Here is a 25,914-nt window from a genome sequence, read left to right as displayed (position 1 = left end):
TCGGTGCTCAACGAGAAACCAGAGAGTGTCCCAGGAGCGCCAGGCTCTTACCGCCGCGCGGCCACAGGGCGGCCTGGACGCCTGACCCGGGGCTTAAGGGGGCGCCCCCGGGGCAGGCGGGCTTGGAGGGGGTCCCCGCGCGGGGCCAGAGGCGGCGGAAGGGTGGCCGCCGGGCAAAAGGCGACGGAAGCCGGGCTTACTTCGCGGCGGGGCGGCCGAGCCTCCGTGTGCCGGAACTTGGACACCCTGAAGCGGTTCATGGCGGCGAGGACAGCAGCGGGTTCAGCCTCGCGGACCCGGGCGTCGGCTCTCAGGTGCACAGCTCGCAGCCGGGACTCCCGCCGCCTCCGGCCCCACCCGCGGCCTGCCGCCCGTGGCCACGCCCCCTACGCGCCTCAAGCCAATCGCAGCCCTCTCCGGCCTGTCGGGCCACACCCTCATACCCCTCTCCCTCCGCGCGCACGGCGCAGGCCCCACCTCCCGGCCAATCGCCGCTCGACCGCCCCTCGAGGCCACGCCCCTATGTCGTAGGGTTGGAGTCGCGGACCGAGAGGTCACGTGCGGCCAGCTGTCCGCCCCCGGCCGGGTTGGGTGTGCAAGACCCTGGACTACGGCTGCGATTTTGTGGGCACGGTTTGGCCCCGGGAGGCATTCCAGGATTCGGGGCACGCCCTTCTCCGGGAGGAGGGAAAGCAGAAGTAAACTAGCTCCATTTCGGAGACAGGGAACGCTCTCGGGCGCCGCTGGCACCGGGTCACAGAGATAATGAATGACAGCAGAGGAGAGCCCGGATCTGATGCAAATCCCTGCCGGTGGGACCTACTCTAAAGGCTCCGCTTCTCGCCCACCCTGCTTAGGTCAGGTGGGCTCCGTAGGAGCGGGGAATGGAGCCTTCAGCGTCCCTTATAAGGGCAAGTCTTGGCCGCAGGCCTTCGGCGCTGTGGGCCAAGACTCCTGGGAGGCAATCAATCAATTACAGATAAGCTGAAACGGCAGTAGATAAGGGCTATGGAGAATCCCTTGAATGGCCAATTTGCCCAACCGGCGCTTCTTGTTTAGTTACGGAACAAACCTGGGGCCATTCATTCCATAGGTCTTTCACTTTGCTTTGAAAATTGACTCTGTGATTCCAGAATAGGCTTTCTGCTTGATACCAGACAGAACACTTGCTCAGGCGTGTCTGGAAAGGGGACTTTGAGCTGAGGAAGACGAATGATCAGTCGCAGCAGCCAGCTTCTGTGAAAACTCGCTTTCCGCAGCCGGCTGCAGACAACAGCTTCAACTGAGGCAGAATGCCTAGAGGGTCATTCTGAAAGCTCGCCCTGGAGACGAGCACGCATGGATCCCTAAAATGCAAGTTCTTTTTTTCAATTCTCATAGGTAAACTGTGACCACTCAGAGGCCATTACTGAATTAGGAGGGAACTTTGATCTCCATAGACTGTCAGGTAAGTTGAGCTGGGATTTGGAATTTTGAGCAGGCTGGCAGCCACTGAAGTGTAGCTTTCCCACGACATACTCTTCAGACACTGGAATTCCAGAAGCTTTGCAAAAGGCACCATTAGTGCAATTTTGAGTTGGTTGACTGTGGTGTTCAATTATTGCAGACATCGCTTGTGCTTTTTATAAAAAATTGTGGCAAGAAAAAATAAAATTTAACATTTTTACCTGTACAGTTAAGGAATGTAAACTTTTTCATGCAACACTGGAACTATAGCCATTAGACAACAGCTCCCCATTTCCCCTTCTCTCCAACCCCTAGTAACCATCATTCTGCTTCCTGTTTCTATGAATTTGACATTAGATACCAAATCTAAGTGAATAATACACCGTTTACCCTTCTGTGACTGGTTTATTTCATTTGGTGTAAGGTCCCCATATCTGTAGACCAAATTTAGCTCATGGAATGTCCATTTGATGCTTTCAAACTGTGGTGCTAGGGAAGACTCTTGAGAGCCCATTGAACAGCAAGGAGATCTAACCAGTCAATCCTAAAGGAAATCAATCCTGAATATTCATTGGAAGGACTGATGCTGAAGCTGACACTCCAATACTTTGGCCACCTGATGCAAAGAGCCAACTCATTGGAAAAGACCCTGATGCTGGGAAAGATTGAAGGCGGGAGGAGAAGGGGACGACAGAGGATGAGATGGTTGGATGGCATCACCGACTCAGTGGACATGAGTTTGAGCAACTCCAGGAGATAGTGAAGGACAGGGAAACTTGGCCTGCTGCAGTCATGGGGTGGCAAAGAGTCAGACACAGCGGAGTGACTAAACGTCCATTTGTTACCTCTGGGGGTTAAAGTTCTGACCCTGGCTGTGCTGGGTCATGTAACTCTTGCTACGAACTAGGGGCTGGTGGAAGAAAACTAGAAGAATGTCAACTTTTCGATTGCCATAGTGACCAACTTGAGTGCCATAGCAGGGGAGAGGGAAGGGCCAGAGGGACATCATCAAGGCCCAGAGAGTGACCATCCCACATGTAGCCAGGTCCATTCTAGCTGGAGAGAGTGATTCTAGTAGTAGAGAGTTCAGAACTCGGAAGACTGCTGCAGACTTGAGCAGAATAAATTTCTTCTTGGATTGCAAAACTCAACTGATAGCCTGCACGATTCTTTCTAGCCCCCCAGGGATAGAATTACTAGCTTTGTCTCTGCAATCCTAGAATCCCAACCTCTTTGTTTGCTTATAAGGACACTTGAAGACACCTCTCCACCCTCAAAGGCAGTCTATCAAAATGTGGATCAAATTTCAAAACAGGGAGGATGTCTGGTTAGCTAGGTGCATGGCAAGATGATGTTGATTTCACAGGTCCTGTTTCCAAGAGTAATTAATAATGAACAAGAATTTGGGAGTCCATTTGTAGTGAAGTCCTCATTCTGGAAAAATCAGAAGTGCTTCATGTAACCACAGGAAGAGACATCAGCAGAAAGAAAAGGGACAAGCAAAAAGAAACCAAACACACACACACACACACAAAAGCATTAAAGAGCCTTAGGATGCATCTTTATTTTATACTATGATGCTAAAGAAAAGAAGTATCTGACATGGTGTTCCCTTAATCTTCAGCAAGGTCAGTGGGTTTCCGTAAAGTAGAATTTTTGCAAGAGAGGGAGGGATTCGGCCAGCTTCAGTGCCAACAGCAAATTATTTAGATCTAGTTATCTGCCCCTGAAATGACTGTTTATTAAAATGTACATTGAAAACATTTTTTATGCATAAGCCCTGCCATGTTCATCTCAGGAGCTGGCATAGAAAGGCATGTGTAGTTATCTCAACACAGGTAAAGAACTATTAAGCAACAAAATACATTTCAAAAATGGAGAAAAACATGACAGTGCAGCTTGTGTTGTCATTTTGTTGTTTATGGAGGTGTACTCATGTAGTTTTGGGGTTCAGAAGTCTTACTACATCTAGTGATTTGTTCTGATTTTTTGCAAGTTATGTATATTTATTTTTGGCCACACCATGCAGCATGGGGGAATCTTAGTTCCATGACCAGGGATCGAAACCATGCCCCTTGCAATGAAAGCCTTAACCGCTGGACCACCAGGGAAGTCCCCAAATATTTTAATAGAAACACACCCTTTTAACTTTTGTGGTGATAATTCACAACTAAAGGACATTTCCATAGAAGAGTCTGTCATTTTCTAAGGTGATGTTTTGCACTTTGGAGTCTGCTAATCACTGGGGGATCCAGAGTTTTATTCTCAGCATCTGGGATTCCTCCCCCCCCCGCCTTTTTTTCCATTTAAGAGTTCTTTTCAGGGACTTCCCTGGTGGTCCAATTCTTAAAAATCCACCTTGCTGGGCTTCCCTGGTGGCTCAGACCATAAAGAATCTGGCCACAATGCCAGAGACCCAGGTTCAATCTCTTGGTTGAGAAGATCCCCTGGACAAGGGAATGGCAACCCACTCCAGTATTCTTGCTTTGAGAGTTCCACTGACAGAGGAGCATGGCAGGCTACATGGCATAGGGAACCACCTCCCTATAATTAAAAGAAAATGATAAATAAAAATCCACCTTGCAATGCAGGGGGACATGGGATCAATCCCTGGTTGGGGAAGAAGATCCCATATACCACGGGACAACTAAGCCCAAAGGTCACAAGAAGAGAGTCCATAAGCCACAACGAAAGAAGCCACATGACATGAAGAAGATCCCGGGTGCTGCAGCTAAGACCCCACACAGCCAAAGTAAGTATTCAAAAAAAAAAGTTCATTTCTCAGGTTTGTAAAACACTGCTGAAGTTTAAGCCTGGTTTGGGCAGAAGGGTATTCTGCTGGGAGCTGGAGTCACTTGTGGTTTAAAGTGCCTTTAAGGAAATCATTACCTCGAAAGTCCCATTGGAAATACCTGGGTGAGCCAGGCAAGGACACAGTTCATCTCCTGCTGCAGGGAACTGCACCCATTGCAGATGTCAGGCCTGGGAATACCTGGGCCCGACACCCCACACTTCCTCGGAATTGTCCCATACTCTCTTGGGCTTCCTTGGTAGCTTAGATGGTTAAAGAATCTGCCTGCAATGCAGGAGACCTGGGTTCAATTTTTGGGTCCGGAAGATACCCTGGATAAGGGATTAGCACCCCACTCCAGTATGCTTGCCTGGAGAATCCTCATGGATAGAGGAACCTGGCAGGCTACAGTCCATGGGGTCACAAAGTCAGACACGACAGAGCAACTCACACACACACACACTCTTGGGGAGGAAAGAAAAACACTACAGCTAGAGAAATGGTGAGCTGGCTTGTATTGCCCTTGAAGGCTTAGGCCCTTCTGCCCTCCCTGGAAGGGCTCCTCACTCACAGTGGAGAAGGCCCAGCCACTCCATCACAGCCAAGGACTTGGGAGGTCCCTTGTACCTCAGGTGGCCAGTGTCCACTGGAAATCATGGGGTAGACCCTCTGGTCTCCCTTGGCCTTCAGTCTGGCATGTCCCAGTGGACCATGCTTCAATTCCCTGCTAGCGCTCACAGACCTCCTCAACTTGGGGGAGCTGGAGAGGGCCCAGTGGAATAGTAAAATGAGAAGTGAAGACGGGGAGAGGCTTGCGCAACTTGTCTGCCTCTTGCAAAACGTTTGTTTCTCCTTAAAGCTCAAGTTTTGGGCTTTAGGCTGAAGAAGGGGGCAGCGGAAGTTGGGGGGAGGTGGTGGAGGAAGCAGACCCAGGACATATTCTGCCCGACAGTGTGGGTAGCTGTGTCCTGTGTGCTCATCCCAGTTTTTTAATCACAAGCCTGGGGAGGATCTGTTTGCATTTTATCACAGCTGAGAGACTTGGATGGCAGTGAAATAGTCTGTAGGTGAGGGTGGTAGTAAATATTAGCCCTGCTTCCTTTTGTTGTGAAAAGCAAATGAAATTCTCCATGAGGAAGTGCTTTGTAAGCCATCCAGAGTGGTATGACTGGGAACTATTGAACATAGTCTATGAAGGCACATGATTTAAAGTAAAGAGCTCTAGTTTGGCTGTTAGAAGATCGTGGTTCACTGACCCACAAGCTGTGTGACGTTGGAGAAGTCTTTTCACTTTTCAGGGCTTAGTTTGGTGTTGTTTTATGGGAGGCTGAGGAGAGGGTCCATTCGTAAAAACGGGGCTAGCCTCTGCCCTACTTAACCTAGAGGGCTGTGATTGTATCAAGAGAGAAAACATGAGGAAGTTCTTTGTGAACCGGAAAGGGACTGCCTGAAATTGGTCCCGTAGATGTCTCAAGGTTATTACGTCCAGATAAAGATAATTCATCATCAGACTTCGCTGGTGGCAACAGTGGATGGGAACCTGCCTGCCAGTGCAAGAGACATGGGTTCGATCCCTGGTCCGGGAAGATTCCACCTGCTGCAGAGCAACTAAGCCAGTGCACCACAACTACTGAAGCCTGTATGCTCCAGGGCCCGACAGCCACAACTAAGGAGCCCTTGTGCTGGAACTACTGAAGCCCATGCACCCTAGAGCCAGCAAGCCAAAACCACTGAGCTCACACGTCTAATGCCTGTGCTCCGCAACAAGAAAACCCAAGCACTGCAGTGAAGACCCAGCGTAGCCAAAGGAAAAAAAAAAAGTCATTATCTTTTTCCCCCAAACCGTTCCTTTCCCAGGATTTTTAGTTTGGCATGACCACTGCTTAAAGAACATAAAAAGAGCATATTCATTGTCTCCAAACAACCGTCGACTCAGGCTGATTCAGGAAGCACAAACCGAGGACCACGTCTGTGGAGACTTTGTACCATAGCTTTGTACCATACTCACGTTAGTAATTGTATCATCTCCTGTTTTTCTATGGTGATCAGCAGTGAGAGAAACAAGGAGCAGGCCTAGGCTATTCTCTCCAGGAAGTCTTTTTTTCCCTTGGCTGTGTCTCTCATTGAGGCATGCGGGTATAGTTGCCCCTAGTTGAGGCATGCGGGTACAGTTGCCCCTAGTTGAAGCATGCGGGTATAGTTTCCTCGTGACATCTGGGATCTTAGTTCCTGACCAGGGATTGAACCCACGTCCCTGCATTGGAAGGTGGATTCTTAACCACTGGATCACAGGGAAGTCCCCTCACCAGGGAATCTTGCCAGAGGCTTTCTGTGTTCTGTTCAGGGCCTTTTTTCCTTCCTTTAGTATCCACCCTCACCCACTCCACTATCCTTGGGCTCTCTGCTTCATAAGAGGAGATATAGGCTCCCTGACAAATAGCCTTCCTGCTACCCACTAAAACAAGAATATGTACCCACCTTCTGTATGGAGGATCTTCGTTGTTAATCACTATGGGGAAATAGATGGAGGAGGGGGACTAAAATACCAAAAATGAGGGTTACAAGGCTGACAAAGTTTTCATACTAGTGAGCCCTCATTCCTAACTCACTCTGAGGTGGTAACTGAAAATCTCTTTGGCTCTTGTTCTCAACTTTTATTCCTGAAAGCTGTACTTCTCTCAACCAGCACCCCCCCGCCTCCCCTTAGGTTTTGGGATCCCTGTGGGCAAGTAACTGTCAGCATTCTCACAGGTGTCCCAGCGCTTAGCACAGAGCCTTAGCACATACTGAGCGCTTACTACATGCCAAGTACAGTATGAAGGCTTTACACGGATTATCTCACTCTCTCCTCAGATAATCCCTTGAGGTATTACTACGCCCTACCTCTGAGCCACCAGGGAAGCCCATGCCCATTTTAGAGAAAGGAAATGGGCATAGAGAGGTAAAGTAAGTTCTCGAAGGACACACAGCTTTTGGTCCCGGGCAGTCTGACTCCAGAGCCCATACTCTTAGAGCGCTATGCTGTGCTATGCTTAGTCGCTCAGTCGTGTCTGACTCTTTGCAACCCCAAGGACTGTAGCCTGCCAGGCTTCTCTGCCCATGGGAATTCTCCAGGCAAGAATACTAGAATGGGTTGCCGCACCCTTCCCCAGGGGATCTTCCCAACCAAGGGATTGAACCCAGGTCTCCCCAAGTGCAGACAGATTCTTTACCGTCTGGGCCACCAGGGAAGCCCAAAAGCACTATGCTGGAGACATTTAAATATTTGTTGAATATATCAAACAAATTTATACTCGCTTCCCATCCCATGTCAATCTTTTCCTGTTTCTCCATAATATCCCTTGCTCACCTCAGTTCTCTGAATTCCCTAGCCCAGTATTCCTTGCAGTTTACAGCAGCCTAACTGTTCTTCACTGGACCAGTGGTTTTTAACCTTCTTTCAATCTTAGAGCCTGAGGAGAATTTGACTGATGAAATCTATGGGTATTTCCCCAGATTAATAACCACATACACAAAAATGTCATGTGTAATTGAGGAGGGGCAAGGAGCACACATCAACTTAAATCCATCCAGGAGCCCTCAGGTTCCCTTTCTATTGTTAGGGGTGGTGGTAAGAGAGTGAAAGCGGAAACCCCTTTGCAGGACTAACCAGGCCAGGTTCTTCTTTCTAGACTCAGCTCCAGTCATATATCCCAAGTTTAGCTAGCGCGTACAGGGCAAGTACTTTCGCATATGCCTTTGAAGTTCCTGCACTTTAGAACACTCTTCCCCTTCATTCCAACCTGGCGCAGTTTTCACCAAAGTCCAACTCAAATGTTGCCTCTTAGATGCCTTCTCTGACACCGCAATACCCCCAATCTGTTGGAGAAACTCTTGCCTGTGTGCCTGTAACACTGTTTACACCTTTGATAGCATCGACCACGTTATCTCAGTGGCTAAGAGGCCTCTCGCCTCACTGTGTGCTCCGCCAAAGCAGGGATGGTGTGTCAGTCATCACTGTATCCTCGACGTTCTAGAACGCGCGTGGCACCGTGTAGGTACCCACAACGTTTATTAAACTCGTTTCTGGGTAGCTTGGCCCACAGTCCGCGATCGGCAAGTTCACTACAGGTTTGGAGAAGACAAATACGCTTAGCAGAGAGCCGAGCGATCCAAGTCCTTTTCGTGGTGAATCAGCCAGAGGAAGAGTCAGCGTGAAGCCTGGCTCTGGGAATAGGTTAACCAAGGCAACCGATTGCGCACACGAGTGAGTAAACCTCAGCAAGAACGCGAGACTCCGGGTCAAGAGGAAGAAAGCCGCACAGCATGCTGGGATCTGCGGGATGTACGGCCGCATTGCACGCCGGGACTTGTAGTCCGCCCCGCCCCCCCCACCCGGCCAGGCCCCAGACCCGTTACATTCGGCTACATTCAACCACGTCTTTATACAGATAAGATGTAATATTGATCGTCCAGGACAGAATGAAGGATCTTCTTAAGCCAAGTTATCAATTATCACTTTTTAGAGTAAATACCTTTTCGGCGTCGGCGACCGAGAAAGCGCACTAAGTGAGGATGCGCACGCGCAACGCTCGTAGTTTTTTTTTCTTTCCCCCCTCCCTCCTCGAGTGCCCGCAGCAGGCCCCGCCCCCGGAAGCGCCGGCTCCGCGCGCGTGCGTCGTCCTCTTGAGGCCGCCTTGAGCCGGGTGGCGCAGGCGCAGTGTCCCCGGGCCAAGATGGCGGCGCGGCGCTCCACACGCTGGTTGCTGGTGGCTGTGGGGACCCCGCGGCTGCCGGCTGCAGCGGGGAGAGGGGCCCGGCCGCCCATGGGGGGCGTGGTGGGGGCGTCGCTGGGCCGCAATTTGAGCGTCACCGCCTTCCCGCCTTCCCTGGGAGGTCGCGGTCCCGGGGCGCTGCTGACATTGAGACCCGGTGTCAGCTTCACAGGTGAGGGCAGGCTCTAGCGCCCAAGGCTTGGAAAGGAGTGACTCGCTTCGCTCCAGCTCCGGGGGTAGCAGGATGGAGTGTGTCTTCTCACCTACTTGCGGAACCGCTCGAGGGAGGTGGGCCGGCAGGAGGCAGAGAGAGTCAAATGGCTGCTCAGAAGCGGTGAAGGAGGAAGAGCTGCGTGGAGCCTCTAGAGGAGGGGACAAAACGCTCCGAGGCCGTGAACCTTCACCTCTCTGGCAACATTTCTGGAGGCCTCTTTCCCGCCGTCTACTGCTCCCCTGCCCAATTCCTTTCTCATCCTTCTACTTCCTAGCCTGTAGCGGCGGGGCAGAGGTAAAAGCTTTTCGGTGAGCACCTGCTCTTGGGCTCGGTGGGCACTGTGTACCTCATCTCACTTGATGGTAACAGCCCTACAAGCTGGGGATAATCATCCCCATTTTAAAGAATGGGAAACTGAGGTTCTAGCAGAGTTGACCCGCCCAAGGTCATAAAGTTAGATAAGGAGAGTTGTCCCGAATCTAGAGTTGTTCTTTCAGAGCTTCGTCTCTTTCGGCCACTTGGTGTAAATCGAAGGGCACACTGTTTTTTAGAGGTCTTTATGTGGGTTATTTGGAGAAGGCAATGGCAAGCCACTCCAGTACTGTTGCCTAGAAAATCCCATGGATGGAGGAGCCTGGTAGGCTGCAGTCCGGGGGGGTCGCTAAGGGTCGGATACGACTGAGCGACTTCACTTTCACTTTCACATATTGGAGAAGGAAATGGCAACCCACTCCAGTGTTCTTGCCTAGAGAATCCCAGGGACAGGGGAGCCTGGTGGGCTTCCGTCTATGGGGTCACACAGAGTCGGACACGACTGAAGTGACTTAGCAGCAGCAGCAGCAGCATGTGGGTTATTGGACTTCCCTGGTGGATCAGTGCGGTAGAGAATCTGACCTGCCAGTGCAGGAGACGCAGGTTCTATCCCTGGGTCGGGGAGATCCCCTGGAGAAGGAAATGGCACCCCACTCTATTATTTGTACCTGGGAAATTCCATGGACAGAGCCTGGCGGGCTACAGTTTTGGAATCACGAAGAGTCGGACACTTGAGGAACTGAGCACTGTGTGTTGGTTATAGCAATAAAAATGCAAACTAATATTTACTAAGCACTTTCTGTGTATGAGGCATGGATTACTTCCATGAGGTTGACACTTACTATTATTTGGCGAAGCTGGTGGTCTTGTGGGATGTTAGTCCCCCCAACCAGGAATGGAGCTGGGCCCCTGCAGTGAAAGTGAGAACTCCTAACCACTGGACTGCCAGGGAATTCCCACTATTGTTCTGTTTTATAGGTTAAGAAACTGAGTCTTAGATGTTAACCTGTAGAATGTCACAAAACTAGAAAGTAATTGCTCCTTACCTGCTGCTTCTGTAATTGATGGGGGTGATGGTGAATTAGCATATATTAAGCTTTTTAGCTTAACCATGGTGGTTTTTTATGCTGTGTGTTTGGGCAATTTTCCTTACAGTGAGATAAGGAAGGAGGAAACATTGAACCACTAATTATGTGCCTGAATTGTGCTAGATGTTTGTGTCCCCTAGGCTTTGTGCAAATGCTATTTTATGTATAAACTTACAGGGATGATTAATTAGAGGGTCCTGACAAGGTAATTTACTTAAGACAGTGTCCTAATAAGATATAGTTTTGTAATGCTTGCATAAAAGCCAGTCACTATGTATCAGTAATTGTGATTGCCTTGTACAGCGAACACTGGTTCCAGTAGTGTGTGTGGTGTGTGAGACAGAGAGACCTGGGTGGATTGTTTAAATCCTTTTGTGCTTCTCATTCCTTAGTTGAAAATATTTTAATTTACAGGTATTTATTGAGGACTTGTCATATGCCAGGTTCTGTTCTAGGTACTGGGGATACAGCAGAGAACAAAGAGATGGGAATGTGATTTTGGTCAGGTGATCCCATTTGTTTACTCTGTTCCTGCTACCTATATTTCCTCACAGGAGTCTGCCCTGGTTTCCTCAGGATTTGGAAATGATGTCATGCTATATTTCTCAGTATGAGCTAAAGTGGTCTTTTTTAGGTTTTGCCAACATTTTCTGATGTCAAGGTTGTCGTGAATAGCATTTGCCTGCATCTTTATGCTGAAATATAATTACTTAGATATCTATGAAGGTAAATTTGTTCATATCACGTATGTACACATTTGGGGAACATTTTTTGGTGATTGTGTATGTGTGGAAGGAGACAGACAAGCCCTAAATACTGAGCCTGGCATGGGGTCATTACTGAGGAACTATGTGGTCAGCTGTCCCTTTCCCCAAGTGAGCCCAGTGCCCACAGTGGGCATGTTTTGTATCAGGGGTTGAACATGTGTGAGATGTAGCGTCCTTCATGGTGCTCTGTTACCTATCACATCTTAGGGCATCAACTCAGCTCCCAAACATTGGTCTGCAATCTCATCGCAGATCCGGTAGTACAATTAGATGATGTTGAAACAACACTTTAAAGCTGACTTCTTCTCCCAGAATGGAAGGTAGTTACTTCACACCTTCTCCCAGAGTGGAAGGTTGGCTATTCTTGGGATGACTTGGAGGCTCATCCTGTTCTGGCTTGTTCTGAAACGGTCCAGACATTTATTGGTCATATCTTGGGTGGTGGGGAATGTATCTATTAAGTGAACTCTTGCTATATCATTGCTAATCATCGATGCTTTTGGGATGGTGTCAGAAGCCATCAAACTTCTACTAGTTCAATGTGACTTGTCTTTATAGTCAGTTTTGCACATTACTGTCTCCTGTTCTTAACTCAAGCCTAAGTTGTCTCCTCATGATGTTGAACCTACAGCTTCCAGAACCTTTGCCACTAACGACCTCTGCCTTCTGGTTTAGAAAGGGGATGGGGGAAGAGGCAGGGTAGGTCAAGGTAACCTCTCACTCCTGCAGTGAAGCGAAGTGCTTAGACACTAGCTCTGTTGTTTTTTCTCAAATATGACCAAAGAAAGTGGTCCCTGCTGCTCCTGCACTGTCTGCTTTTCATATTGCAGGAAATCTAGGGTCAGTCAGTGTGGGGGAATCCAGAAAATACGATCTGCTTCCTGCTTCTGATTTGTAATGGCAAACCAGTATTCTTGCCTTGAGAACCCCATGAACAGTATGAAAAGGCAAAAAGGTAGGACATTGAAAGATGAACTCCCCAGGTCAGTAGGTGCCCAATATGCTACTGGAGGTCAGTGGAGAACCAGCTTCAGAAAGAATGAAGAGATAGAGCCAAAGCAACACCACCACCCAGTTATGGATGTGACAGGTGATGGAAGTCAAGTCCAGTGCTGTAAAGAGCAATGTTGCATAGGAACTTGGAATGTTAGGTCCATAAATCAAGGCAAATTGGAACTGGTCAAACAGGAGTTGGCAAGTGTGAACATCGATATTTTAGGAATCAGCAAACTAAAATGGACTGAAATGGGTGAATTTAACTCAGATGACCATTATATCTACTACGGTGGGCAAGAATCCCTTAGAAGAAATGGAGTAGCCATCATAGTCAAAAAAAGAGTCCGAAATGCAGTACTTGGATGCAATGTCAAAAACAACAGAATGATCTCTGTTTGTTTCCAAGGCAAACCATTCAATGTCACAGTAATCCAAGTCTATGCCCTGACCAGTAATGCTGAAGAAGCTGAAATTGAATGGTTCTATGAAGACCTACAAGACCTTCTAGAACTAACACCCCAAAAAGATGTCCTTTTCATTATAGGGGACTGGAATGCAAAAGTAGGAAGTCAAGAAATACCTGGATGCTGCTGCTGCTGCTAAGTCACTTCAGTCGTGTCCGACTCTATGTGACCCCATAGACGGAAGCCCACCAGGCTCCCCCGTCCCTGGGATTCTCCAGGCAAGAACACTGGAGCGGGTTGCCATTTCCTTCTCCAATGTGTGGAAGTGAAAAGTGAAAGTGAAGTCGCTCAGTCATGTCCGACCCTTAGCGACCCGACGGACTGCAGCCTACCAGGCTCCTCTATCCATGGGATTTTCTAGGCAAGAGTACTGGAGTGGGGTGCCATTGCCTTCTCTGAAGAAATACCTGGAGTAACAGGCAAATTTGGCCTTGGAGTACAGAATGAAGCAGGGCAAAGGCTAGTGGAGTTTTGCCAAGAGAACACAGTGGTCATAGCAAACACTCTCTTCCAACCACATGAGAGACGACTCTACACATGGACATAACCAGATGGTCAATACCAAAATCAGATTGATTATATTCTTTGCAGCCAAAGATGGAGAAGCTCTATACAGTCAGTAAAATCAAGACCAGGAGCTGACTGTGGCTCAGATCATGAACTCATTGCCAAATTCAGACTTAAATTGAAGAAAGTAGGGAAAACCACTAGACCTTTCAGGTATGACCTAAGTCAAATCCCTTACGACTATACAGTGGAAGTGAGAAATAGATTCAAGGGATTAGATCTGACAGAGTGCCTGAAGAACTATGGACGGAGGTCCATGACATTGTACAGGAGGCAGGGATGAAGACCATCCCCAAGAAAAAGAAATGCACAAAGACAAAATGGTTGTCTGAGGAGGCCTTACAAATAGCTGTGAAAAGAAGAGAAGTGAAAGGCAAAGGAGTAAAGGAAAGATATACCCATTTGAATGCAGGGTTTTAAAGAATAGCAAGGAGAGATTTAAGAAAGCCTCCCTCAGTGATCAATGCAAAGAAATAGAGGAAAACAGCAAAATGGGAAAAACAAGAGATCGCTTCAAGAAAATTAGAGATACCAACGGAACATTTCATGTATAGATGGGATTAATAAAGGACAGAAATGGTATGGACCAAATAGAAACAGAAGATATTAAGAAGAGGTGGCAAGAATACACAGAACTATACAAAAAAGATCTTCATGACCCAGATAATCACAATGATGTGATCACTCACCTGGAGCCAGACATCTTGGAATGTGAAGTCAAGTGGGCCTTAGGAAGCATCACTATGAACAAAGCTAGTGGAGGTGATGGAATTCCAGTTGAGCTATTTCAAGTCCTAAAAAAGGATGCTGTGAAAGTGCTGCACTCAATATGCCAGCAAATTTGGAAAACTCAGCAGTGGCCACAGGACTGGAAAAGGTCAATTTTCATTCCAGTCCCAAAAAAAGGCAGTGCTAAAGAATGCTCAAACTACCGCGCAATTGGACTCATCTCACATGCTAGCAAAGTAATGCTCAAAATTCTCCAAGCAAGGCTTCTACAGTACGTGAACCATGAACTTCCAGATGTTCAAGCTGGATTTAGAAAAGGCAGAGGAACCAGAGGTCAAATTGCCGACATCCGTTTTATCATTGAAAAAGTGAGAGAGTTCCAGAGGAACATCTACTTCTGCTTTATTAACTATGCCAAAGCCTTTGACTGTGTGAATCACAACAAACTATGGAAGATTCTTAAAAGAGATGGGAATACCAGATCACCTGACCAGCCTCCTAAGAAAGTGGTATGCAGGTCAGGAAGCAACAGTTAGAACTGGACATGGAACAACAGACTGGTTCCAAATCAGGAAAGGAATACATCAAGGCTGTATATTGTCACCCTGCTTACTTATATGCAGAGTATGTCATGAGAAATGCTGGACTGGATGAAGCACAAGCTGGAATCAAGATTGCCGGGAGAAATATCGTAACCTCAGCTATGCAGATGACACCACCCTTGTGGCGGAATGTGAAGAAGAACTAAAGAGCCTGTTGATGAAAGGGAAAGGAGAGTGAAAAAGTTGGCTTGAAACTCAATATTCAGAAATCGAAGATCGTGGCATCTGGTCCCATTACTTCATGACAAATAGATGGGGAAACAGTGAGAGACTTTATTTTCTTGGGCTCCAAAATCACTGCAGATGATGACTGCAGCCATGAAATTAAAAGACGCTTGCTCCTTGGAAGAAAGTTATGACTAACCTAGACAGCATATTAAAAAGCAGAGGCATTACTTTGCCAACAAAGGTCCATCTAGTCAAAGCTATGGTTTTTCCAGTAGTCATGTATGGATGTGAGTTAGACTATAAAGAAAGCTAAGTGTCAAAGAATTGATGCTTTTGAGCTGTGGTGTTGGAGAAAAGACTCTAGAGAGTCCCTTGAACTGCAAGGAGATCCACCCAGTCCATCCTAAAGATCAGTCCTGAATATTATTGCAAGGACTGGTGCTGAAGCTGACACTCCAATACTGTGGCCACCTGATGCGAAGAACTGACTCATTTGAAAAGACCCTGATGCTGGGAAAGATTGAAGGCGGGAGGAGAAAGGGATGACAGAGGATAAGATAGTTGGATGGCATCACCAACTCAATGGATATGAGTTTGAGCCAACTCTGGTGCAAGTTGGTGATGCACAGGAAGGCCTGGTGTGCTGCAGTCCATGGGGTCGCAAAGAGTCAGACATGAGTGAGCAACTGAACTGACTGTTCCCTACTTGTTCTCTTGTCTGATTATCCTTAATCTTGGCACCCTCCTGGATATGCTCAGTACCCTTGGCTGTCTTTTGTGTCTACACAGATTTTAAGTTGTTTCCCAGTCCTTGTTGTTAATGGTTTGAGAGTTCTTTTTCATGCAGATCTGATCAAGTCTCTGTTTAAGATTTGGCAGTAGCTTCCTCTTATCCTCAGGATAAAATCCAAACTTTAGCATCACTGACTTGATGGGTGTGAGTTTGAGCAAATTTGGGGAGATAGTGAAGGATAGGGAAGACTGGTGTGCTGCAGTCCATGGGGTCACAAAAAGCTGGACACGATTTAGCCACTGAACAACAGCAACAGCTAATATACTCAGAGGCCTTTCTGTTTATTCCCAGCACCTATCATTGTCATCATCATCTCTAACCCCCCTCTACCCTGCCCCACCTCCACACACACTTAAGAGTCTCTAATTATGTCGTAGCACCTGCAGTTGCACAAGGACTTTCTCTCTCCCTCCAGACCAAAGGTGATCATATGATGTAACTGCCAAAGGGAGCACTTTCTGAAAGCGAATGAGAATGCTATTAGAAAGAACGCCAGGACTGCAGGTGTAAATCTGGACGGATTCCAGCCCTCCTTAGCAAAATTAATTTTTGCATTAACAGCAGCTGCCTTAGAAGACCTTCACTGAGACTTCCGAGACTGGGTTGTGCTGGTTTTCAGCTGCGGGTGATTCTGCCCTCCAGGGGGCAACTGGCAATGTCTGGAGTTTTAGTTACCTGTTTGAGATTGGGAGGTGCTCCTGGTAACTAGGTAGCTGGGGATCCTGCTAACACATCCTCCAATAAGCACTTAGGTATGTTAGGATATAAATAAATACACAGGGCTGCAATAAGAAAGTACAGAGAATAAGTGGCTTAAAAAGATAGGTTACTTTTTTCACAGTTTTGAAGGCTATAGTCCGAGACTTTTGCTGGGCCCTCTTTAAAGATCCCATTTTCAAATACAGTCACGTTCTCAAGCGCTGAGGGTTAGGACTTCAGCATATGAATTTGGGCCGGGGACACAGTTCAGCCCTTAACAGCCCTCCACCCCCCAGCAGGGAATCGGATCCTCCCATCTTCAGCAGTGTGGGGGTTGAGAGGCCCTGGTTAGGTGATCCTGTGTGCTCTCACTCTGCATTCCTGTGCACTGACGTCCCTTCTCACACTGCTTCCCACACGCCCCTGCTGGATTGGGAGCTCCTTGAGGGCCCTGGCTTTGAGTCTTTTACTCAGTCCATGTCCTCAGTGCCTAGTCCAGTGTGGAGATCATGAATGAATGCAAGCTCCTGGAGGGCAGGACCTTTGGCATGATTTGCTGCTGTGTCTGCTGCAAGGAGCCCAGTGCCTGGCAGGCGTATTTGCTGAATGAATGAGTGGTGAATCTCTCTGGCAGGGGAACCTTTGACTTAAAAACCTGGAGCTGCCCCCTGGTCCTCATTCTCTTTCTTGGCCCTCCCGTCCCCTCCGCCTTAACTTGGCTGTTCCGCACCCCCAGCCCCTCCTTCTACATCTTCAGTTGTCACAGGATGGGTTGGGAGTTAGGAGGCGGGTTGTAGAGCGGCTCCCCCACCTTCACTCGGTGACAGGGCTGTAGAGTTGAGGGAGGTTGAGTGGCTGTGTCCCATCAGCTTCCTCGCTGCTGCTGATGCAGGAGGCTGAAAGGAAGGCAGGGCATGGAGGCGGGGCTGCCGTGTGCTCTGATGTGCTCTGGGGTCAACAGAGGTTCTGGCACAGGGTTGTTTAACCTTGTGTGTCTGTATATATGTATTGTTTCTAGGGGAGCGGTCAGTGCTTTTATCGGATACTCAAAGAGCTCTGTGACACTGAAGACCAAAAACCATTTCTTTAGCCCAGCGGTTCTCAAACTGTGCAGCGGAATTGTCCCCTGGAGGGCTTGTTAGACACGGCTTGTTGGACCCCACCTCCAGAGTTTTGGATTCAGGTTTGGGTGGTGCCTGAAAAATGTATGTTCCAGGAGGCCGATGATGCTGCTGGTTCAGGGACCACACTCTGAAAACCACCCCATAAGCAGATGTTCAGGGTTGCACGGTGGCGGGAGAGAACCTGGGGAGCTGTTGAGCTTTAAGTGAGACGAGGTCTGTGCCAGCACCTGGGATGTGGCAAGTGCTCTGCCGGCTGTGTAACAGGAGAGTGAAGTTGATTTTCAGTCTTCCCCATGCGCAGCCCCCATCTCTGGAGAGGTAATGAGGCTGCAGCCCTCGTGTAGTCCAGCAGGAGTAGCCACACCCCGCGCTCTGATTTTTGTATTTTCTATGCTCTGGGTTTAGCCGTGTTTGGTTTTGCTTTTGGCTGCGCCGGGTCTCCGTTGCTGCACACAGGCTTCTCCTTGCAGTGGCTTCTCGTTGTGGAGCACAAACCCTACAGCACGTGGGCTCAGTAGTTGTGGCTCACAGGCTTGGTTGCCCCACGGTATGTGGGATCTTCCCGGACCAGGTATCAAACCCATGGCCCCAGCGTTGGCAGCAGATTCTTACCCACTGGACCACCAGGGAAGTCCCTTTAGCCGTTTCTGAGGTGCAGTGAGTTTGGTCTCCAGGAGGCTTGGAGGAGAACAGCCTCCAAAAGCTGTGACCTACCTCTGCTGCTTCATAGGTATGGCCTGGCTGGTCACTTACTCGCAATTTCCATTTGTCGAGTACATTCCCAGAGTGATTTTCTTTCCTTTTTTCTTTTTCAGAAGTAAAACGGTACCCTTTTGTTTGTACTGCCTTCTTCCACACGAGCACCCAATTGGCTAAAGAAGATTATTACCAGATATTAGGAGTGCCCCGGAGCGCCAGCCAGAAGGAGATCAAGAAAGCCTATTACCAGGTCTGTGTGGAAGCCAGATTTTAGAGCCAAGACTGTAGAAAGGATGGTGTGGATCTAGGGTGACCTTGAGCCGTGCAGTGCATGCGCCCATACATGTGGGTTGTGTGCAGCCGACAGCATGGGCTTATGATAAAGCTGGCTTTGCTGGACCATGTTCCTCAGTGCCTGAGGCCACACTGGTTAATGCTTCAGGAAATGGCGACTCAGAACCAGAGATTTTCTTTTAATCTTTTCCGTGGCTGTTTTTGTATTTAAGTCTATTCTGTGTCTTCTGAATCGGTAGATGTGCTGGTCTAAGTTTTAGGTACTCATTCGTTGCATTCAGATAAAAGTTTATGAATTTAGAATTATTATTTTTTTAAACTCAAAAAGTGTGAAATTCCTATCATCATATCCCAGAATGTGTTGGGCTGATTGGTGAAGAAGTGGCCTGTGAGTTATCTCAACCTGTGGTTTCCAGACTTTTTGCTCTGATCAACACAATAAAAAAAAAAACAAAACAACTAAAGAGCAAGGGTGCCAAAGTAGGAATGCTATCTTTTGTATTTTGCCTAATACAGAGGTTAAAAATAATTAGGTACAATCTGTTAATATCATTTGATGGAAGAAAGAGCACCTTAATATCATAAAACATAGGGAAGCCATGATATCAGAATAAAGAAGGTTAGTTTAATAAGGTTAATAAATTAAATACAATTTAAATTTTAAAAGTTACTTGGAGTTCCCTGGTGGTCTGGCGGTTGGGACTCAGCTTTCACTGCTGTGGCCTGGGTTCAATCCCTGCTCGGGGATCTGAGATCCCACAAGCTATGTGCAGTGTGGCCAGAAAGAAGAGAAGTTTTTTAAGTTACTTTTATATAAATTTGCCATGAGTCTTGATTTTTTTTTTTCCTTCTTTCTTTTTAAAATTTTTTTGGTGGGGAAATAAAAACTTTGGCTAAGCCTAATATTTGTGAACCAAGTACTGATCAAGACCAAACCTAACAGCTTATGGCTTGAGTAGCTATTCTGTCCTCTCTCTCTCTTTTACTCTTTTTTTAATGGTTAGAACTCACTAGTCTTTAGTTTATTCAAAGAGTTGTAGAAGCATCACTGCGATCAATTTGAGAACATTTTCAGCACCTCGAAAAGAAACCTCACACCATAAGCCCTTATTCCCCATTCTCCTCTCTCGTCTGCCTTTGAAATTGCTAACCTACTTCCTGTCTCTACGGATTTGCCTGTTCTGGACACTTCATAGAAATGAAATCATGTAATATGTAGACTTTTGTGACTTTTTTTTAACTTTAGAATAATATTTACCAGGTTCATCCACGCTGTAACAGGTAGCAGTACTTCATTCCTTTTAGTGGTCAAATACTCTGTTGCATGGGTGTGCTGCTGCTAAGTTGCTTCAGTTGTGTCCGACTGTGTTGCATGGGTATGCTATGTTTTATTTATCTGTTCATCAGTTGATGTATATTGATTCTCCACACCCTGTCAAACATTTATTTGTAGACTTTTTGATGATGGCCATGCTGACCAGTGTGTCATACCTTATTGTAGGGGTTTTTTTTGTTGTTTTTTTAAAGTCAGAACATTTATTGCGCGACTAATCATTGAAATCCTTAAGATGAACTGGATGCTGCAACAGCTCTTCCCTTGGGTTTAGGTGCAGTTCCTTCACAGAATCCGTGCCTGAATCTGGGGTATACAATTTTTAGGTGCCTCATTCGACCAGTGCTGGTGGTATTTGGTCTTTTAGCTTTAGCACTCCACTTATACTTCTCTTCACTTGGCAGGGTAGCCACACTTGCCACAAGTCAACTTCTGAAGGTGGTAGGCCTTAGAGCCACAGTAGCAGCACAGCGTGTATGTCTTACTCCATCGCTTTGCAAACAATGACGTTCCCTTGGTCATCTTACTCCTACCACCGAGACCAAAGCCCTTATTGTAGTTTTGTAATAATTGTAGTTTTGCATTTCTGTAATAATTAGCCATGTTGAGCATCTTTTCATGTGCCCTTTGGCCAGCTGTTTGTCTTCTTTGGAGAAATGTTTATTTGGGTCTTTTGCCCATTTTTTGATTGGATTTTTTTTCTAACATTGAGCTAGCTATATGAACTGTTTGTGTATTTTGGAAATTAATCTCTTTCCCCCATTCTGTAGGTTGTCTTTTCATTTTGTTTAGCTTCCTTTGCTGTGCAAAAGCTTTTAAGTATAATTTGGTCCCATTAATGTATTTTTGTTCTCATTTCCATTACTCTTGGATACAGACCCAATATGATATTAGTTTGATTTATGTCGGAAGTGTTCTACTTATATTTTCCTCTGGAAGTTTTATGGTATCCAGTCTTAAATTTAGGTCTTTAATCTATTTTGAGTTTATTTTTTATATGGTGTTAGAGGGAGAAGGAAATGGCAACCCACTCTAGTGTTCTTGCCTGGAGAATTCCATGGACAGAGGAGCCTGGCGGGCTGTCGTTCATGAGGTTGCACAGAGTCGGACATGCTTGAGCGACTGTCACTCGTGGTATTAGAGAGTGTTCAATTTTATTCTTTTCTATGTAGCTGTCCAGTTTCCCCAGCGCCACTTACTGAAGAGACTGTCTGTTCTCTATTGTACAGTCTTGCCTCCTTTGTTGTAGGTTAATTGACCATTGGTGTGTGGACTTGTTTCTGGTGCCAGACTGTTTCAGACTGGCTGCACCATTGTGGATTTTCACCCATAGTGTGTGAGGGTTCTGATTTTTCTGCATCCTTGCCAATACTTATCTTTTTTTTTTTTAAACAACTGATTATCGGTTTATTAAAAAGGTTCCAAAATCACTGTGGATGCTGATTGCGGCCATGAAATTAAAAGACGCTTACTCCTTGGAAGGAAAGTTATGACCAATCTAGATAGTATATTATAAAGCAGAGACATTACTTTGCCAACCATGGTCCATCTAGTCAAGGCTATGGTTTTTCCAGTGGTCATGTATGGATGTGAGAGTTGGACTGTGAAGAAAGCTGATCGCCGAAGAATTGATGCTTTTGAACTGTGGTGCTGGAGAAGACTCTTGAGAGTCCCTTGGACTGCAAGGAGATCCAACCAGTCCATTCTAGAGGAGGTCAATCCTGGCTGTTCATTGGAAGGACTGATGCTAAAGCTGAAACTCCAATACTTTGGCCACCTCATGCAAAGAGTTGACTCACTGGAAAAGACTCTGATGCTGGGAAGGACTGGGGGCAGGAGGAGAAGGGTACGACAGAGAATGAGATGGCTGGATGGCATCACCGACTCTGTGGACATGAGTTTGAGTGAACTCCGGGAGTTGGTGATGGACAGGGAGGCCTGGCGTGCTGTGATTCATGGGGTCGCAAAGAGTCGGACATGACTGAGCGACTGAACTGAACTGAACAGGCATCGGCAGTGGTGATTTCCACCTTGACTCCTGGCTCAATGCTGATGGAAGTGATCTGCTTGACAATTTCAGAAGGGCTGTGCAGGTCAATGAGTCGCTTGTGGATCCTCATCTGGAATCCATCCCAAGTCTTAGAACCTTCACTGCAAGGAGTTTTCCTTGTAGTTATTCTCAGAGTCTTGGTAGGCATCCAAACAGGTCCTTTCACTTTGAGATTCTTTTCCTTCGCGCCTCTGATCAGATCAGCACATACCTTTTCCAGAGATTTCACTTTGTGGCTGGTGAGGGTGATCCTAATCTGGCGAATGGCCACCACTGGCTCCATGGGAGTCTTGCCGGTATCTTTAAAGGCCATGTGCGGCGTGGCTTCCTGACTGCCTTGTTCCTTGGCGAGAGTGAACAGCGGTGAGTCAGGATCAGGAGCGGGTGACACTGAGCTCCACTGCAGAGGTGACTGCGTCTTGCTCAAAGAGCCTGTCTTTTTGATTCAAACCACCTTAGCAGGTGTGAAGTGATATCTCACTGTGGTTTTGATTAGCTTTTCCGTCTTGGGAGAGTAAATAGCTTGTCTCTCCTTTTGAGCTGGAAGGCATGGTACCTGGTGCAAAGGCAGGTAAAGATTGGCAAGATGGAGACTGGGACCAACTTATTGGGGCATGTGAGGCCCTTAACACGTACTAGAGATTTCGTTTAAGAGAGAGTAGAAACCATCCAAGTTTTTAGGTGTGAAAATTAAAAAATTGGGTAAAGTTGTATAATTTGAAACCGAAAATTTAGAAAGTAGGCTTTATGGAGCAGTTGCTGGGGTCAGACCTTGATAAAAAACTTTTCATGTTCACATCATTTAATCCTCAAGGCAGGAGACTTGACTAGGTTATGACATGCTGCCGAGGCCGCACAGCCGATCAGTGGCATTTAGGAGACCAAAATGCAGATCTTTCTGAGTGCAAAGGGCCTTTCTTTGATCTCACAAGCATATTAACATTTCTTAGCTTGGCCTGGAACCAGCCTCACGACCCACCGTTATCTACTTTCTTGCCTTGAGAGCTCCCTTCGGGCCGGGCCTCTGACGTGCTTCCATCACATGCTGGTGTGAGGACCAGTGTCTCGGGTGCAGAGTGAGCAGCCAGCTGTGGGCAGTGATGGAGCCGGCCATCCCCACAGTTCCTTTCAGCTTCAGGACTCTGAGCCCTCCTTGCCCTCACACTAGGGTAACCCAGACTGGGAAGGCATCAGTAAGCTGTAGCAGCCAGTCAGCACCTGCAAAGGTGTCACACAGCGCTGCTCGGTGTGGCCAGGAGAAAACCTTTGTGTTAGAGCTGCTCAGGTCTCCTGTGTACTCTGGAGAGCCAAGTTAGGATCGTGTTTGGAATAGGTAATGCATTCGCCTTGTTCTGAATTCAGAAAGTACAGAGGAGTGTGCAGTGAGAAAACTTCTCTTTCCCATCCATCCCTCCCTCCTATAGCAGTCAGCCTTTCCAGCTTAGGTCTGTTCTACCAAAACTAATTTATACAGCAGATATATCTACTTATCTATCCAGTTATTTCCCTCTTTTTACATAGATGATAGTCTAATTAGGTTTACTCTTGGGCATCTCTCACAAAGGACCCCAAGTTCTAAAGAATTAGTTGTTGTTTCTGTTGAGAGATTTGTTGCAGTTGAAAAACATATACACATCTCAGAGTTGAAGAGATAGTTTTCTTTCTTTCCCCTTCCCAAAACTCAGTTTGCCGTTTTGTAATAAACTTTTGATCAGAGTTGAAACCTGAACACAGTTCATGGAGTGTATGTTCTTAATTCTGGCTGTGTGTGTTTTGCTTTTAGTTTGCTTTTATTGAGGTGTAGTTGACATATTAGTATCAGGTGTACAACGTGATGATTCAGCATTTGTACACACTATGAAATGATCATCATAGTCTAGTGAGAGATGATTTAGTCTTAAATCTTGTTTTAAGATTTGCTGTTGTGAAGTCTGACAGCTGCTACAAAGGAGGTGAGGTGTGACTGGTGTCTGGGGTTCAGTTTTAGTGATCATGTTGTGTCCATACTAATTGACCGTTCCCTCCCTTAGCTTGCCAAGAAGTATCACCCAGACACGAATAAGGATGATCCCAAAGCCAAGGAGAAGTTCTCGCAGCTGGCAGAGGCCTATGAGGTAATGCGGCCCACCGGTGTGTGCAGTCCCTGTCACTCAGCTGTGTGCGTGGGTCAGAGCGTGCTGCACTGGCAGCCTGATGTGTGAGAAGCTTCAGTGGGAAGGCCACATCCCCCTCCAGATCACCTTGTTGAAGGGGGAAAAAACAAACTTCACAGTTCCAAAATGCTCACGTGAGGTCTTCCTAGGGATCTCAACAAAGAACAGAACCCAGTAATCTGTAGTCCCAGTCACTGGGACTTTAGCTGGGTCTGGGACCTTCTTGTCAGATTAAACAGTTCCGTGCCTGTTTGGTGACCTCCCCCTCATAGGTCTGGTGGGATGGTGGGTGTTGTAAAAGCAGAAGACCACCACTGCCCTGGAGGAGTGTAGAATGTCATCTGAGAGCAAAGAGTGTGTGAAATAGCTGCTGAACAGGTGCAGAGTTAAATGAGAGCGGACCTCCTTCTCAGACTCGGCCGTGCTGAAGGGGTTGGGGGTATGTCGGGTGTCGTATATCAGCTGTGTGTGTGTGCCTCCCCCTCCCTGCCTCTGACCATTTGAGGGTAAGTCACAGATGTGGTCTCTGTTCCTAAGTGCTTCTGTGTGTGTTCTCTAAGAGCAGGAGCATTATTTCCACAGCCTCAGTACAGTTGACAGGGTCAGGACATTTAGTGTCGATAGGCCCCCACCACCGTCTGTACTTGGTGTCCGTGCCCTGGGCCCTGGGAGCCTCAGGGGCACTGACTGCCGGGCTTTTCTCGGCAGGTCCTGAGCGATGAAGTGAAGAGGAAGCAGTATGACACCTACGGCTCCGCTGGCTTCGATCCCGGGGCTGGCAGCTCTGGGCAGAGCTACTGGAAAGGAGGTCCCACGGTTGACCCAGAGGAGCTCTTCAGGAAGATCTTTGGGGAGTTCTCATCCTCCTCTTTTGGCGATTTCCAGAGTGTGTTCAATCAGCCTCAGGAGGTAAGCCCTTCATTTTGAAGAATTGTTCAAATTTCAGCTGCTGGGTGTGACGCACATTTTTTTACCAGTTTCTGTTTCTCAGAGAAAAAGGTAAAGCAGCTTAAATGGGGTGATTGGGAGGCAGTCATCTTTGTAGGAAGTGGTTCCAGTATTTGAAAAACCATTAATAATGTGTACATTCAGTTCTACTGTATTCTTCAGTTGCTTAATCTGGGCAGCACCGTGGCTCTGAGAGTCCATAGTTAGAGTGATTATTTTATGTAGAGCCTGTCTCGTTATTCTAAGAGACTCAGTCCATAGGGAGGCACTGCCAGTCCTGCCTATTCCATGTTTATGTTTTGTTTCACGCATTATCAGAAGAGAACCAAAGGGTGGGGGGGAGTGTTTTACAATGTAAGTTACGATTGTGGGTCATTTGAACTGTTAGGACCATGTGCAAATATTATCTGAACATTTTCAATTTGTTGAAAAGCACATTTTCATTTACACAACAGGTATTATCTGTTGAAAATCATGAGGAGTAGAGCAGAATCAGTTGAGTCCCATCTGTTCTTAACTTGACAGAGTACAAGTTAGAAAGTAAAAAGTGACTAGGGGAACAGATGAATTGGTGGAGCCATGAATGGGATTTTTAGGACAGTGAAAATACTTTGCATGATTCTATGAGGAGGCTGTGTGTTATTACACACTTGTTCAGACCCATAGACTATCCAGCACCAACAGTGAACCCTAATGTAAACTGTGGGCTTTACACAGCTTGCTGTACACAGCATGATGGTCATGCTGTGTCAATGTAGGTTCATCCTTGATAAAAAAAAATATATATCATTCTGGTGAGTGATGTCGATTACAGGGTAGGCAGGCTGTGCATGTGTGGGGGCAAAGGTATGAGAGAAGTCTCTACCTCCCTCTCAGTTTTTTAAACTTAAAACTGCTTTTAAAAATAGAGTCTTTAAAAGAAA

General features: G+C 47.0%; 2 protein-coding genes and 2 pseudogenes across 5 annotated transcripts in view; 1 reads left to right on the top strand and 3 right to left on the bottom strand.

The window, feature by feature from the left end:
- CORO7 (coronin 7) overlaps nucleotides 1-355 on the bottom strand; it is a 52,243-nt gene extending 51,888 nt beyond the window's left edge. For all 3 annotated transcript variants that reach the window (XM_055409370.2, XM_088833094.1, XM_055409371.2), the window contains exon 1: nucleotides 201-355. In XM_055409370.2, coding sequence (XP_055265345.2) covers nucleotides 201-260 — 60 coding nt within the window. In that variant the 5' untranslated portion in view covers nucleotides 261-355. The remainder of the gene's footprint in view (nucleotides 1-200) is intronic.
- An 8,568-nt stretch (nucleotides 356-8,923) lies between these two features.
- Nucleotides 8,924-25,914, top strand: part of DNAJA3 (DnaJ heat shock protein family (Hsp40) member A3) — a 32,432-nt gene continuing 15,441 nt past the window's right edge. For both annotated transcript variants that reach the window (XM_055409379.2, XM_055409378.2), the window contains exons 1-4: nucleotides 8,924-9,163; nucleotides 18,330-18,463; nucleotides 23,921-24,004; nucleotides 24,752-24,952. In XM_055409379.2, the coding sequence (XP_055265354.2) occupies nucleotides 8,953-9,163; nucleotides 18,330-18,463; nucleotides 23,921-24,004; nucleotides 24,752-24,952 (630 nt within the window). In that variant the 5' untranslated portion in view covers nucleotides 8,924-8,952. The remainder of the gene's footprint in view (nucleotides 9,164-18,329; nucleotides 18,464-23,920; nucleotides 24,005-24,751; nucleotides 24,953-25,914) is intronic.
- LOC148773697 (large ribosomal subunit protein eL37-like) lies at nucleotides 20,071-20,362 on the bottom strand (annotated as a pseudogene).
- LOC148773696 (small ribosomal subunit protein uS10 pseudogene) lies at nucleotides 21,137-22,203 on the bottom strand (annotated as a pseudogene).

This window comes from Moschus berezovskii, chromosome 27 (assembly GCF_049115385.1).
Source record: "Moschus berezovskii isolate FMDL1 chromosome 27, NW_MosBer_1.0, whole genome shotgun sequence".
In the NCBI taxonomy this organism is placed as follows: domain Eukaryota; kingdom Metazoa; phylum Chordata; class Mammalia; order Artiodactyla; family Moschidae; genus Moschus; species Moschus berezovskii.
The sequence above is the reverse complement of the archived record's forward strand: the minus strand, read 5'-3'. Positions and strand labels throughout refer to the sequence as shown.